A 13,371-nucleotide genomic window follows, 5' to 3' on the forward strand; every position below is an offset into this window, starting at 1 on the left:
CTCTACCATATACTATCAATTCATTACCTCTAAACTTGAAAACCATGGGGAGGAAAACCCAGTATTTGAGGTGATGAACCCACCTCATAGTGCTGCAGGGAGATAGTGCCAGTTTCCATGTACTCATGTCATTTGCCTTTGATTGGAGAACTTTATTGTCACTGACAATAAGTATGAGTTGTTTGGGTTTAGTTAGTTTGTGGGGTCTGTCCCCACACTCACATTGATAGTACTATCTAGTCTTAGTTCTTTGAAATAGACAAAAGTAGACTGGCCATTTGGATAAACACAGAATTGGACAGCTTTGCCCTCTTAGCTCCCATTTCTGTTAGCTTCATTAGAGACATATTGGGATGCGTTTTCAACATACAGTGAATTTGCTGTTACAAATGCAGTCTGAAAGTGAATTAACATTTTTAGAAGTCAGGCAGTGGAGATTCTGATTCACGGCATTCCTTTTTCTGTGTTATCTGCAATGGGAGTCAGACAAGGTTTATGTATCCTGTTCATGCCCTGACCATAAGCATCGTGTCTGATGTATGTCCGCCTGCATATTCTATGCTCAACCTAACTCGAGTCTCCCTATCATCCACCAGGTGATGAAGGTGGAGAATCAGAACTTCTGGGAGAGGATCTTCCACTTGAACCTTCTGTTGCCAAAGCAGAAAGGAGTCACTTGATAGTGTGGCAAGTGATGTACGGCAGTGAGTGAGCCCATGGGACACAGGTGGAGATGGAGAAGCTGTCTCTTCTGCATGGTTTCTTTTCCCTTTTCCTCTTTATTTAATGCTCTCTTTGTGAAATAATTTTCACCACATAATGTGTGAGCATTTTTTTCCTGATAACTTTACAAAATCTGTCTTACCGTAATAATACAGGAACTAGCTGTTTTACTGCACCAGTGTTATAGACAATTTCAGTATATCGTGAACAAATCAAAGAATGTTTACTTTCTGCAAACTGGTGAATTATAGAAAGCAATCCAGATGTGGTTTATTCTGCCACAGCTAATGTCACTCACTTTGTTGGATGGGATCACTTTTTAGCTGTCACTAATAATGGAATTAATGGAAACACATGATAAATGAAACTGTACCATTAAGTACAATAGTTAAGTTTTCCCGAATGTATTATAAAATTGACACAAACTAATATCAGGTGGATTATCAGGATTTATCTTAATGTCCCGAGAAGGTTAAAAGCTAACTGTAAATTACTTTAATTTTCACTTTCAAATCTGACAAATCTTGTTTATATGGTATATAAAACTTTGTTTTCATCAGATTTGGGGGGTTTTATATTAAAGAAATTAAGACTACACTATTTAAATAAAAGTTTCCTGTTTCTGACTTATTAGAGCTCTAAAGTTTATGAGGCCTGCTTCTCTGAATATTCTGATTTTTTTGAGACTAGTTTTACTCATTTTCATACTGACATGTCTGAAAGGTTTATACCTAGAATGCTTAGAAGATAGATGTCAGCAATGGGAGGCTTTTTTTTTTTTTTTTTTTTTTTTTTTTAAGGAAATTGTGTTTTGGAGTCCTTGTACCAGTGGATGGTGGTGATTGGTTGAATTTTTTCCATATAAGAAATTCACCTGTTCACCAGCTGTTCTTGGATTACTCTTACCAGTTAAGAATAAAGCAGTAGTGGTGATGGAATGTGGCCAAACTGAATGAGGGATTTGATTGGAAACGGTATTTTTTTCCTGTTAAACTACAGAACAGCTTGCACTTGATATTTTGTATGTAAATGACACATTTGAGCTTTTATGCCCTTTTGAGATTAAAATGCCATCTTCAAAGAGGAAAACTTATGATGGAGAAGAAGACAAAGCCAAGGTACCACAGAGTAAAAGTTGACATGACATCTTTTCACTCACAACGCCCATTTAAAAAATAGTCTGGGTCTGATTTCCTTGTTTAATAAGTTTTTGAAAAACCATCATGCTTCAGTTTTTCCCTCCCTCAAGCCTCTCGAAAATGTGTGATTTTACCATTTCTTACTCATTAGTTTAAGCAAAGCTAAATATAAATATAAGTGCTATTTTGAAAATATGAACCTATTAAAGATCCCTCATCAGAAGGACTGCTTAAAGGAAAGAAAGCAAACACAGGTCTCAGATTGTCTACGCATTCTCGAGTACCAGAGATTTTTTTCTTGAACTATCATGCAAAGATATTTGTAAAAAGTACACCAGTGTCTTTTAAGCACATAGATGATTTGGCTAGATTACAAAACACATGAGATTTAATGAGCCAGAGGAGGCCTTTGGATCCGTTTGGCCACATGTGTCTATAAGCACATTGTGTACCCAGTAAAATTATGGCCACTTTTAGATGTCTGGAAGAAAAAAACCTTTGGTAAAAGCTGTATAAAAGGATGATGTTTTGCTTGAGCTATGTACATTTCTTCAGGGCACCAAAACTTAGGCCACTTTTTCATAACATAAACTATGTTTTTATTTCATTTTAAATCTGAGTCATTTTTGGCAATACCTTAAATAACCAACATTCTTAAACATTTTTAGGAATGTTGTATGAATTCACAAGAATAACACACCAAAGTGTTTGGGAATTATAATCCCAGAGTCACAACCCATTTGCTATTCAGTCTTTTAGAGTTTGTATGACCAAATGTAGGAAATTAGGAGATAAAGATGAGAAACACAGACAAACATGTTACAATGGTTGTATTGCTTATTTTAAACTTGCTGATATTAAGAATATAGATGTGTAGTTATTGTATCTAAAACTGTCAGATTATCCGTGGCCCTGTTAATTTCAGGGACTAGAGAGAGTACAATAATGCTGTATATTTTGTTTTAAGGGCTTGTCCTCATGTTTGTAATTTCAGTCAAGTATTTTCTACTGATTGCTTTACTTCCTCCTTTTCTCCAATAACAGATTTATATTCTTGTAGCATTCACTTTGGTCAAGATGGTAACCCTTGAAGAAAATGCCAAAATGTAAGCTTCTTGCAAACTGCAAAGTGATTAGTACAAACTGCCCGTGGCTAGCACGTCGAGGGCAGAGAAGAGGCTCGAGTACCTCAGGCTGGTCTCTCCATGTTTAAAAAAAAAACAAAAACAATTCACTCCTTTTGGAGGAAATAAGGGATACATGAGAATTTTCTTATTTTGTTACGTTTGAGTTAGGTATGAGGCCGAGCCATGTGAAGTTGCTGACGCTGATTTACAGAAAGGGCGGTGACATAGACGTTAACCTAACGCTTATTATTAACTGCAGGTTAAAATCCCTGTGAGGCAAAGGGAGAATATTTTCTAGGGACTCGGTTTTGAGAGTGTTTTTCTCTAATTCATGTAGATCTAAATTTTAAAAATTGGAATGAATACCTTAATAGCTGCAGCTTGTTGAGAGTGTAAAACATTTTGAGCACAAAATATGCAGCACATAACTTTTCCAATTGTGTTTGCATAGAAAGGGTTAAAATACATTCTCCAGTTGCTGTATTGTTCCTTTCTTTTAAAGGTCTTCCTGTATTTGAGAATAGACCCTTTAACAGTGGCTGCTTTAGAAACAAAACAAAAGAAAACAATCGTCTCATAATATTAACTGTACTAAAGAATGTGTGTCATGCATCCGCTGTGGAACTGAATATTTCCTTGTGAGTATTATGACCATTACCAAAGGACTCCACCAGATTTAGGGCTCTTCTTAGTTGATCATGTTGAGAAAGGGACTCATTGGTCCCAGTTTGTAACATGAGAAGAGTAGAGGAGAGGGAATTAAATGTGGAAATCATAAATGCTTTTCTAACAGGGTTATACTGTTTTATAACACAAAATTTCATTTTCTTTCTCTTTAAAAAATTAAGTTTTTATTATTAATGTCATGTTTCTCAATATTTGAATATAGTTTAACCATTTTATGTTCTGAATTTGTTTTTTGTCCTAGACATTTTATCCAGAATTTTACTTGCCTCTGTAATCTGAAAAATGGTTCTTGCTGTCTGTTAGAGGCTGAGGCTTCATTTCTATGAGCAAAAATCTCATTTAGCAATGTAGTTATTTCAGTATTTATTTCTATTATGGAATCCCTGGGGTTCGGAATGTAACTTTGTACATGAAATATATATAAATATGTATATGAAACATGTATCAGGTCCAGTGTATTTTGTTTTGCTTTTGCCTTTCCTAAGAGTCTGAACTTGGTTTTTATTTGAAAGTCCAATAATCTTCCCCCATCAAATATGTCATTTCTGAAGGACTGTCGCCCTTTGGCACTAGCCGAAGGTGAGCTGTAGGAAATACGTGAAGAACATGTCTGCTTGGCTCATGTGTTCACATGAGATATGAGTAATAGACAGTAGAGCTTTCTAGAAATGCGGCTGTGCTGAATAACAATCCACACATGATACTAAGGCATGCCATTTGCCAGATTACTCAGTAATAAGAAGCTGGCTACAATGTAGATGTTAATGATGCCGTGTGCTTATTTGTGATTCATTTGCTTGAGAGAGACTCTGGAAGGAAGGATGATTATAAAACAAATCATGTGGTAGCACAATGTGCAGTGGTATTAGACTAATCCATTGTTTCGTTTATAAGAAACTCGAGTTTCCAACGTGATAGTAAAAGTAGCCCTAATTGGCATGTTAATAGGACAGTTCACTCAAGATGAAGGCACAGCCATCTATCCGGTGAGGTTAGATGCTCTAGAATATAATTGATAGCCTGGCTCATTGCCACTTTGTAGGCCCTTACCTAACTGCCCCATAATCCTCTGGGGCCTGCCAGGTCTTTGTTCTGGAACCTGACTAATTCTTGTCAGCCTCATTCATTTTTCTGATCCAGCCAGTCTCTAGTGAAAAACTAGAGTACCAGCACAGGACAGGAAATATTTAATTTTAATTTTTTGGGGGGAACAGGACTGGAGTGCTGTCCTCATAATCAGAACTGCAGCCTGCAGTCCCACCTAGTGGCGAAACCATCTTTCACACACCTTAGTGAAGAGAGGCGCCTAAGTCCCCGAGCTCTTCTTCTGCCCCACAAGCCTCTCCTGTTCAGTGTAGGCTTGAGAGCCCTGGCCGTCACAAAAGGCATGAACTTAATTTTCAGCAGTGGCCAATCTGTTAGAAAAGGTTTTGTAGTTAGGGAATTTTTCAGAATGCCTTAAATATTTGGTAATGACTACAGTTCAATTTTAAATACATTTCCTTTAGAGACACAGTGGTATAGTGGCAAAAAAAAAGGCTGTAGACCTGGCCAGGCTGTGCCCCTGCAGTGACCCTAGGCAAGTCACTTTAACATTGCTCCCCAGAATTACGCAGAAAGACATAAAACTCCACCCCAGGCCTACTGAGTCGGAGTCTCTTGTGTGGTCTGAACTCAGGCAGGCATCTGTGAGGTATTGCAGTAAGTGTGATGTGTGGCTTAGATGGAGGAATACAGCTTTAGTTCTCAGTGCTAAACGAGGTGGTTTATTCAAGTGATCTAAAAAAAAAAAAAAAAAAAAATCCTAGTTTTAATCATCTCTAGTTCTGTGACCCTGGCCCTAATTTGCCTCACTGTGTTGTATGTACAGATACCAACCACACCTGCTTGCAGATCTGGGTTGCCCAATCCCCCATGAGGCCCAGGTATCTGGTGGGTGGGATTTGATTACTTAGAATTTGACTTATCAGACGACACTGTACAAAAGAAGCCAGATCGTTTAGCTCCTCGCTTTTGTGTCCCAGCAGAACATTGGCTCCCACCTACAGACGAAAACTAGTTATGATTTTATTTGAGGCCTCAAAGGAGAGGTGGACCAACCAGCCCCCGCTCTGAGGGAGCCAGCAACTTCGTGTAAAAGCCACAGTTCTCAACCCACCCAGGAGAGGGGAGTGTGGCCTGAATCACTCCTGAGCTAGTTACAGAATGAAATTATTTCCTCTTCCTTTCACCTAAGGGCTATCAAGCGTGTATTTGGGAAAATGGTTACCCAAATGATTCTGATTCCTGCATTGGGAACAGCTGCTTAAGAGGAACTGACAAGCAGCCTAGCTGGGTTCACAAACATCTGTTTTCCAGGCACACAAAGCTTCATTCATTCTTAGCTGGTTATTACCAGCACATGGTGACCTGCCAGCAGGCTCTCCCCAGGCTCAACCCAATGCTCTTTCCTTTTTGATTCATGGATAATTAAAGCTTAGAGTACTTTGAATTTATTGGTAAATTAAAAGCTAAAAGAGAATATTTCATTTCCCATTCACTTGGTAAGGCTATTTTTTTTCATAGAAGAAAACTATAACCTTTTAGTTGTGATCGCGACTAGCTTGTGTTTACATAACATCTAATAGTTTTCTCAAAGTATTTACTCCATAAATTCAAAGATGATCGGCAGGGCAACATTTTAGAGTGTATTATGGTCCTTAGGCGATCTAGAGACCTGGTCTAGGAGGAGCCTTGCCCATTGGTAAACAGATCCAGCTGAGATGAGTAAAAGCACAAGGTCCTCACTGGGGGGAGAAGAACTAGGTTAACTCAACACTACAGGCTACTGCAGGTGTGTTGGGGAAGTACTAGCTCTCAAGTAGAGAGACTTGGGTTTGAATCCAGGTCTAATGTGTCCTAATTTTGTGACCCTTCATTAGTCATTAAACCATTCCATTTCCTTACTATAAAAAGAGTAACCCCTCACCCCAAGGGTTCATGTGATGGCTAAGTGAGGTAATAGTGTGACAGCAGTCGGCATACCACCTGCCCCTAGTAGGCACTCAGCAGCAGACTTGGGGAGGTTCCTAAGTGTCAGGTACGTGAGGATGAGTAAGACACCCTCAAGGAGATCAGGAGAGGGAAGGAGACGTGGAAATCGTGACGTGTAATCAGGTATTATGGCTGTACATTAGAAGCAGTAGTTGAAAACATGATATTGGTGTGGTGGCTGCTTTGGCTACTTTGTAATGTAAAAAGAGAAAAACTGCCTTCCATGCTTATTTACTGCAGAACATTCTTATTTTCAGTCTATTAGTGTTTTAGACCTTGTCCATCCTAAAAGAACTGTGTTAGGAACCAGAGGTACCTTGGGCCCGTCTTACTATCTGGAAATACCTTCCTCTGTTGCCCCACCCTCCCCAATTTGAGGAAAAGGAGTGTTACATGAAAATTAAACCGGAGGAGACCCATATTCTCTTGCATCTAAAAGTTCATTTTATTCCTGTGCAGGCACACTGAGGGACATATTGAAAGATGAAAATAGTGGTAAGTTTGACATTTTTAGATGCTATTAAACATATATATATTCAGTATCTTGCTCATGATGCTTTATGACAAGAATTAAACTCTCAGTCACTGCATATAAATAGGTAGAGAATAGACATACAAAACTAAATGAAATATTAATATCAGATGCAAGACAGGGTATGGAATGGTAGCAAAATGGATTATATGCTTTCTACATGGTTAAAAAGCTTAGCATCATTCTACCCAAGCAAGAACACAAACCTCCATCTGTTAAATTGTTGCAGGACATCTCAGGTGCAGAGATACCCACACAGGATAGAGCAGTCTTTCAAAAACTTGAATTTCCTGAGGAGTATTATGATGATGACATCTTATTCACAGGATTGTTGTGAGGACTAAACGAGATAGTATACCTCTTGACAGTAAACAAATACCTGTATCTTTCCCCAGTGAGGCCTCATTTCCTTTTTGAATTGTCCCTTTTTCATCAAGCTTTCTTGCCCTTAACTTGGCTAGCCCAAGCAAGTGACAAATCCCAGAGTGAATTTTCAGCTGCTTGCCTTCTCCCGCATTTTAGCCTGTTATGCTTCTGTGGAAAAAGACATTTATAGGCAATCTACATGTCTCTTTTGGAGAGTTTCTCTGCAGCTGTAAGGAACTAGGAACAAAAATTTGGCATGTTCCTCACCAGAAAAGACTCCAATATTGATTCTTAGAGGCATCTCAAGTATTTTTCCTTCCTGGCGGAGCCTGGCTGGAGATGAGCAGAAACTGGGCAGATGCCTCTAGGTTCCTTGGCTGGTTTAGAGACCAGTCTTGGGCTTTACCCAACTGAGGTTTTATCGGACCATCCTGCCACATATTAAGGCCATGTTTCCGGAGCCCCGACGTGGCAGCCCTTTCTTCCAAAAACTCTGTGGTATGAGTCCGCAGTCAGCATCTCAAAAACCAAGTCATGATAAAGAATCATAGGTTCTAGCCCCTCTGCCACTGATCTGTCAAAAGTCATCTCTCTTTGGACTCTCAGTTTTTCTTATCTGTAAAAACCGGGGCCTGGCTCAGATGAGCTCTAAGGCTGCTTTGAGGGTGACAGTCTTTAGGATCTCATCTGTGTCCATGCAGTGTGTGATATATAGACTAGTTAGTGAGCTTCATGCCCAGCCAGATCCTTAACAGAGGAAATTCATGTAGCATATACCACTTAGTACAAACCAGCTTCGTGTGATGCACCAGTGTGTCCCTGAGACATCGAGGCATCACTCCCATGAAAAGGAGGACTATGTCTTAGGAGGAGAGACACTGTCGCGTTCTCGGGGTGGTGTCTGTTTTTTCCTTCTTGAACCTGGGAAGTCTCCAAAAGCCTACTTTAGGACAGCTAGCTGAGCCTTGAGAGAGCTTCTCCCTAAGGCCCCTTTGACATCACTTGGGGGAAAAAGAGAAGGGCTGAGAAGCTATGCTTAATTAGGGAGATCCTTAGCTTGCCATTACCACTCCCTCCCAGGGCAGAACAGAGGTGTGGGAACAGGAAATAACCTTGTTTGGAAAGCTGTCTTGCTAGAGGCTGTGCTGAGCTCTGCTCCCTTTTGGGCAGGAGGTGGCGCTGTGTTGGTATGAGCACCCAAAGACTGCCAGCCCCTCCCTCCCCTTCATTGTCCCTGTGCTGTCACCCCAAAAAGGCATGCCAAACCAGATCAAGGAGATTGTCTAGTGGGGGTCTGATTTGACAGATAAGGTAAACTAGTTCACTTAATAACAAGCAAGCTGAGGCCCAGAGCCATCGTATCCAATAGCAGAGCTTGAACTCAAACCCTTGAGTCTTGGTTCAATGCTCTTTCTATTAGGCTACCTCTAGAGTCTCATGGCCCTGAGTTCTCACTCCTTTCATTCACCAGGGGCAGAGAAAACACTTTTTCTCAGCTTCCCCACCAAGGCAGCCTATAGGGGACCTAAAGGGAAGGCAGGTGGGCCAGAGCCTGGGACCCTGAGGGGAGAGCAGGGCTTGACGGTGAGAGAAACAGCAGCCCAAGGGATTACAGAAGAGAATTTTCAGAAGCCTCCCAACCCCCAATTTTTAGTCTTTGAAGTTGCAGAGGAATTTCTGCCACGGCCATCTCTGAACAAGGCCGAAGGAAATGTCACAAAATCAGCTTAGTGAGTCGCTTCAATACAAACGTCATCCAAGGCCGATAATAAATAGGAGTTACGTAACTCAGCAGGTCACAGCACTAACTAAGCTCTTTATAGGCCATCAATCCACACTTATTTCCTGGATTTTGGAACTGCCGCTGAAAAGGAAAAAAGGAGGGGGTGAGGATTAGAGCGAGAAAATTGATGTGACTGGAATAAATCTCCAAGTCCACCTCGAGTCTGCTCTCCCACGCAGCGCCACTGCAGCTAGCTCCTGGAGGGCCTGCGGAAGCCCAGTGCTTCCAGACGCTCTGGGCCGCCAGCGGGAAACTCGGACCCCTGTCCCAAGCTGCTCCGGGTAGCCACGAGCTGTAGGCTGTCATTATCCCTCTGGCCCTCAGTTTTCTATTCTGTAAAATGACAAGCTGGAATAGATGGGTTCTAGGATCCCTTTCCGCCCTGTAATTCTAAGCATTAGGAGCAAAAGAGTGGGGGTCAGGGCTCAATACCCCACCCGTACCACCAGAGTTAGCTGCAAGAAGCCGTTGGATCTTTTTGATGGGGATGGGGGAAAGTGAGATGTTACCCCATTAACGGGGGCAGTGAGGGTCCCAAGGAGGGAAGTGAGGCTGGCCAACTTGGCAGGGAGTCCAACCTGGGTGGGGCAGCGAGAGCCAGGGGTGCCCAGGGTAAAGGACCCTTGCCGCCTTCCCCATGTCCTTTGAGTGCTGTAGGCCACAGGTGGCCCTCTAGTCAGGACACGCAGATGACAGAGCCAGCCTGGGTGTACACACGCACACACACACGTGCGTGCCTGGAGAGGAGGGCCTCTCCACACCATTCGCCATCCTCAAGCCCCAGGAGCTCAGAGCCCCAGAGGGTTCAGGGCTGTTCCAGGCCATGGGTATGAACGTCCCAAACTCCAGTCGATAGGACAGGCCCTACACACAGCTTCCATCCCTCACTCCCTGGGGACAGGGAAGCTCCCACCACCCACACACCACTCAGAGCATCTACGTGTTTGCCCAGCCTCCTGTGCCAGGCTGTAGGCCAGATTCCACAGGCTGGGAATACCAGGGTAAAGCTGGCTGAGGAAGGAAAGGGCCTGGAAGAGAAGCTTAGAGGGGGAAGGGAGTATGTCAGAAGGTTCGTGGCATCAGAAAATGACAGAAAAGCTGGATGGGAGTTGGAACGGCCAGAGGGATGAGGCTTCTTGGGAGGAAGCTTTGGCGAGCAGCCGCTGGTCTGCCTGGCTTCCTAAAGGGCCTGGGCCCAGAACTTTGATGATGGGATCACACCTTGGGCGCCCAGAATTATAATTTTGCATATGACGTTAGGAGATTCTGCTTCAGTGTAACACTTGGAAATATTTTCTTCTGCTGTGAAACAACATAAACCCAGCAACACTGATCTTGCAGAGTCCTTAGAAGGGAGCTATAAACCTAATGAACAGTAGCATCGGCTAAGCCTTTGTCAGAAATAGTTCTCCTGAGATGCTCAGAAGAGAATTTTGGCTCCTTGAAATAAATGAACAGAAAGAATTTCAAATAAAAGGTGAACCTGAAGTCACATGGGAGGTCATGTGGAGGTCACATGGGAGTCTATAGTATCTCTCTCTCTCTCTCTCTCTCTCTCACACACACACACACACACACACACACACACACACACACACATTTGACTCCAAAACTAGCACTGAAGGGTAATTTGGTCTCTTAAAGGGGCAACAAAAAAGGAAATTCCACCATACATCGCTCCTTAAAGATTTTATGGGAGCTTCTCCCCGCCCAAATCTTTCTCCCCTCTTCCCTTCCTTTCTCATTCCTTTCACAAATATTTATTAAGAACGTACCAGATTAGGTGCTTGGTTGATAATGATGCACAAAATATACCCGGGTCCTGCTTTCATGGCATGCCAGGATCACGTGAGAATCATTGGGAGTCAATATGGGAATTGTGGAAATCACTTGATAGGATTTGTTTATTGCAAGCTACAAACTACCTAGAATTAGATCTCAAATTCTATACTACCTCAATTTAACCTGTTCATTATTTGGAGCTATATACTTCATAACACTTAGGTGTTATTTATTTCAGTAAATATATGCTAAAATATATGTTTAAAAATAGGTACCATTGTGTGATGATAATTGCAGAAGTTCCCTAAGGAACACCACATATTACCTATCCACACATGCACACGTATTCTATTCAGCCTATAACGTTGCTATTTTAGGAAATTATTTCTGGACTTTTTCATTCTTTCTCTACAACCATGCTCCTAAATTCCTATACCGGAAGAGCCCTAGAAAGTCAAGATGGGAAACAAGGAAGAATTTTATTTAGAATGACAATTTGGCCAAACAGTTTCCAGCCTGGACACATTTAATGGTATGTAAGTTATTTTAGATTATCAAGTAAGTGTAACTTCTGAGTTCTATTTCTACTAATGCCGTAATATACCAATATTTATTTTTGTACCTGGAACATTATTTTTGCAGCAGTTTCTCCATGTCCCCTTTCCCAAAAGTAAGAAGCTGTTAGAAGTTTTAAATACTTTGTGAGTTTCTCTAGAGTCAAAGCGCAAAGCCGAATGCCTGACACAGAAAACGGCTAACAAACATTTGCCAAATGTTTGAATGAATGAAAGTATCATAACACTGCTGTGCTGCTTTCTGCACCAGCAAATTTCCTAATTTTTTCCTCACCAGAGTTTCCTAGGACAAATTTCAAACCGCAGAATGTTTTATTTAACTCGGGGTGAGTCATTGGGAAAGAAAATAAATGTCAGCGGTTTCGTTTATTAAGCAAAGATGATATGACACAAGTGAGCGGGTCGAGCATTCCCTATTTTAAAACTTCAAAAGTTGATAGAATCACACCTGAAGGAGGAAACCCAAAGCCTGACAGCCCTCCCCGACCCCCGCATCCCTCCCCCAGCTGTAGAGCCCCTGCAAAGGGCCAGATGGCCTGCAGCCTCTCAGCATCCCTGGAAAGGAAGAGAGTAGGGGGCCATGGAGACTTAGGGAGAGGAGGAGAGTCATAGTTTCCTCAGCCTATGGGCAGCAGAGCTAAGATATAGAACAAAAAAGGTGAAGATCAGATGTCACAGGTCGGGAGGAAACTTCCCATCAAGACAAAAATACTTCCCCAGAGGAGAGCCTCTCAATGGCAGGAGGCGGCTCCTAACTGGAGACTCAGTACAGACCCTTTTATTAGGCCCTTTCCTTGTGCTCAGTCAGTGCTTGGTGTCCCTGGTCCCCTCTCCCCACTCCTCTCGGCGCTCGCCCCTCCGCCACTGGCCACTGCCGAAGCTTCCTTTCAGAAACAGCTGCATGTCTGGGCTTGTCACAGAGTCAGCTGGGTGTTTCCCCGACGCAGACAAGCCCCACCCCCACCCCAGCCCGACACCATCGCTGACGTTTGGAAGGTGGCAGTGTCCCCTCATTGAACAGGTGCCTGAAACTGAGACCCAGAGAGGGATGGTGTGATTTTAATTCCTCAGGCCCCACAAATGAGCAGTGCCGGACAGGGGGTCCAAGGGTCTCATCTCTGTCAATTGGCTTGACCCTTCCACCCCACTCCAACCATAATCTGATAATCTGTTATACTTGAACTGAGTAAACCAACAAAGCGGAGCTCAGAGGCCAGGATTCTGACCTGGGTACACAAGCCCCGTCCCAGGGGAGAAGGAGGTGGCTTATTGGGGACAGGTTTCTGTAGAGGCTGAAGCAGCACTGGGTGTCCACCGAACTGAGTGGCAGGGAGGGCTTGTCGGCTCCTTGACTCACCTTCGCACCACCTCCAAGGTTTTCTCGGCCATCCCCCTGCCTCTGCGCAAGGCTGCTCCTAGACAAACCCTCCTCACTGCTGGGCTCTTCCGGTAGGTCCGAGGTGAGCTCCAAGGAGTTTTTGCCTCCAGTCCTGTCTCCCCTCTCTGCCTTACAGATGCAAGTGAAAGGGGTGGGCGAGTAGATTGCAGGGAGGCCTGATGGATAGGAATGGTGAGGGCCCAGTTTCCTAGAATTCACATGCTGGGACGGTGGGGTTCTCCTTTT

The 13,371-nt window shown here is 42.8% G+C and overlaps 1 protein-coding gene across 11 annotated transcripts in view; it reads left to right on the forward strand.

The window, feature by feature from the left end:
* SPAG9 (sperm associated antigen 9) overlaps positions 1-4,118 on the forward strand; it is a 113,360-nt gene extending 109,242 nt beyond the window's left edge. For all 11 annotated transcript variants that reach the window (XM_036222055.1, XM_036222057.1, XM_036222054.1 and 8 more), the window contains one exon: positions 597-4,118. In XM_036222055.1, coding sequence (XP_036077948.1) covers positions 597-712 — 116 coding nt within the window. In that variant the 3' untranslated portion in view covers positions 713-4,118. The remainder of the gene's footprint in view (positions 1-596) is intronic.
* The last annotated feature ends 9,253 nt before the right edge of the window (positions 4,119-13,371 follow it).

This window comes from Rousettus aegyptiacus, unplaced genomic scaffold, assembly GCF_014176215.1.
Source record: "Rousettus aegyptiacus isolate mRouAeg1 unplaced genomic scaffold, mRouAeg1.p scaffold_m13_p_6, whole genome shotgun sequence".
Taxonomy (NCBI): domain Eukaryota; kingdom Metazoa; phylum Chordata; class Mammalia; order Chiroptera; family Pteropodidae; genus Rousettus; species Rousettus aegyptiacus.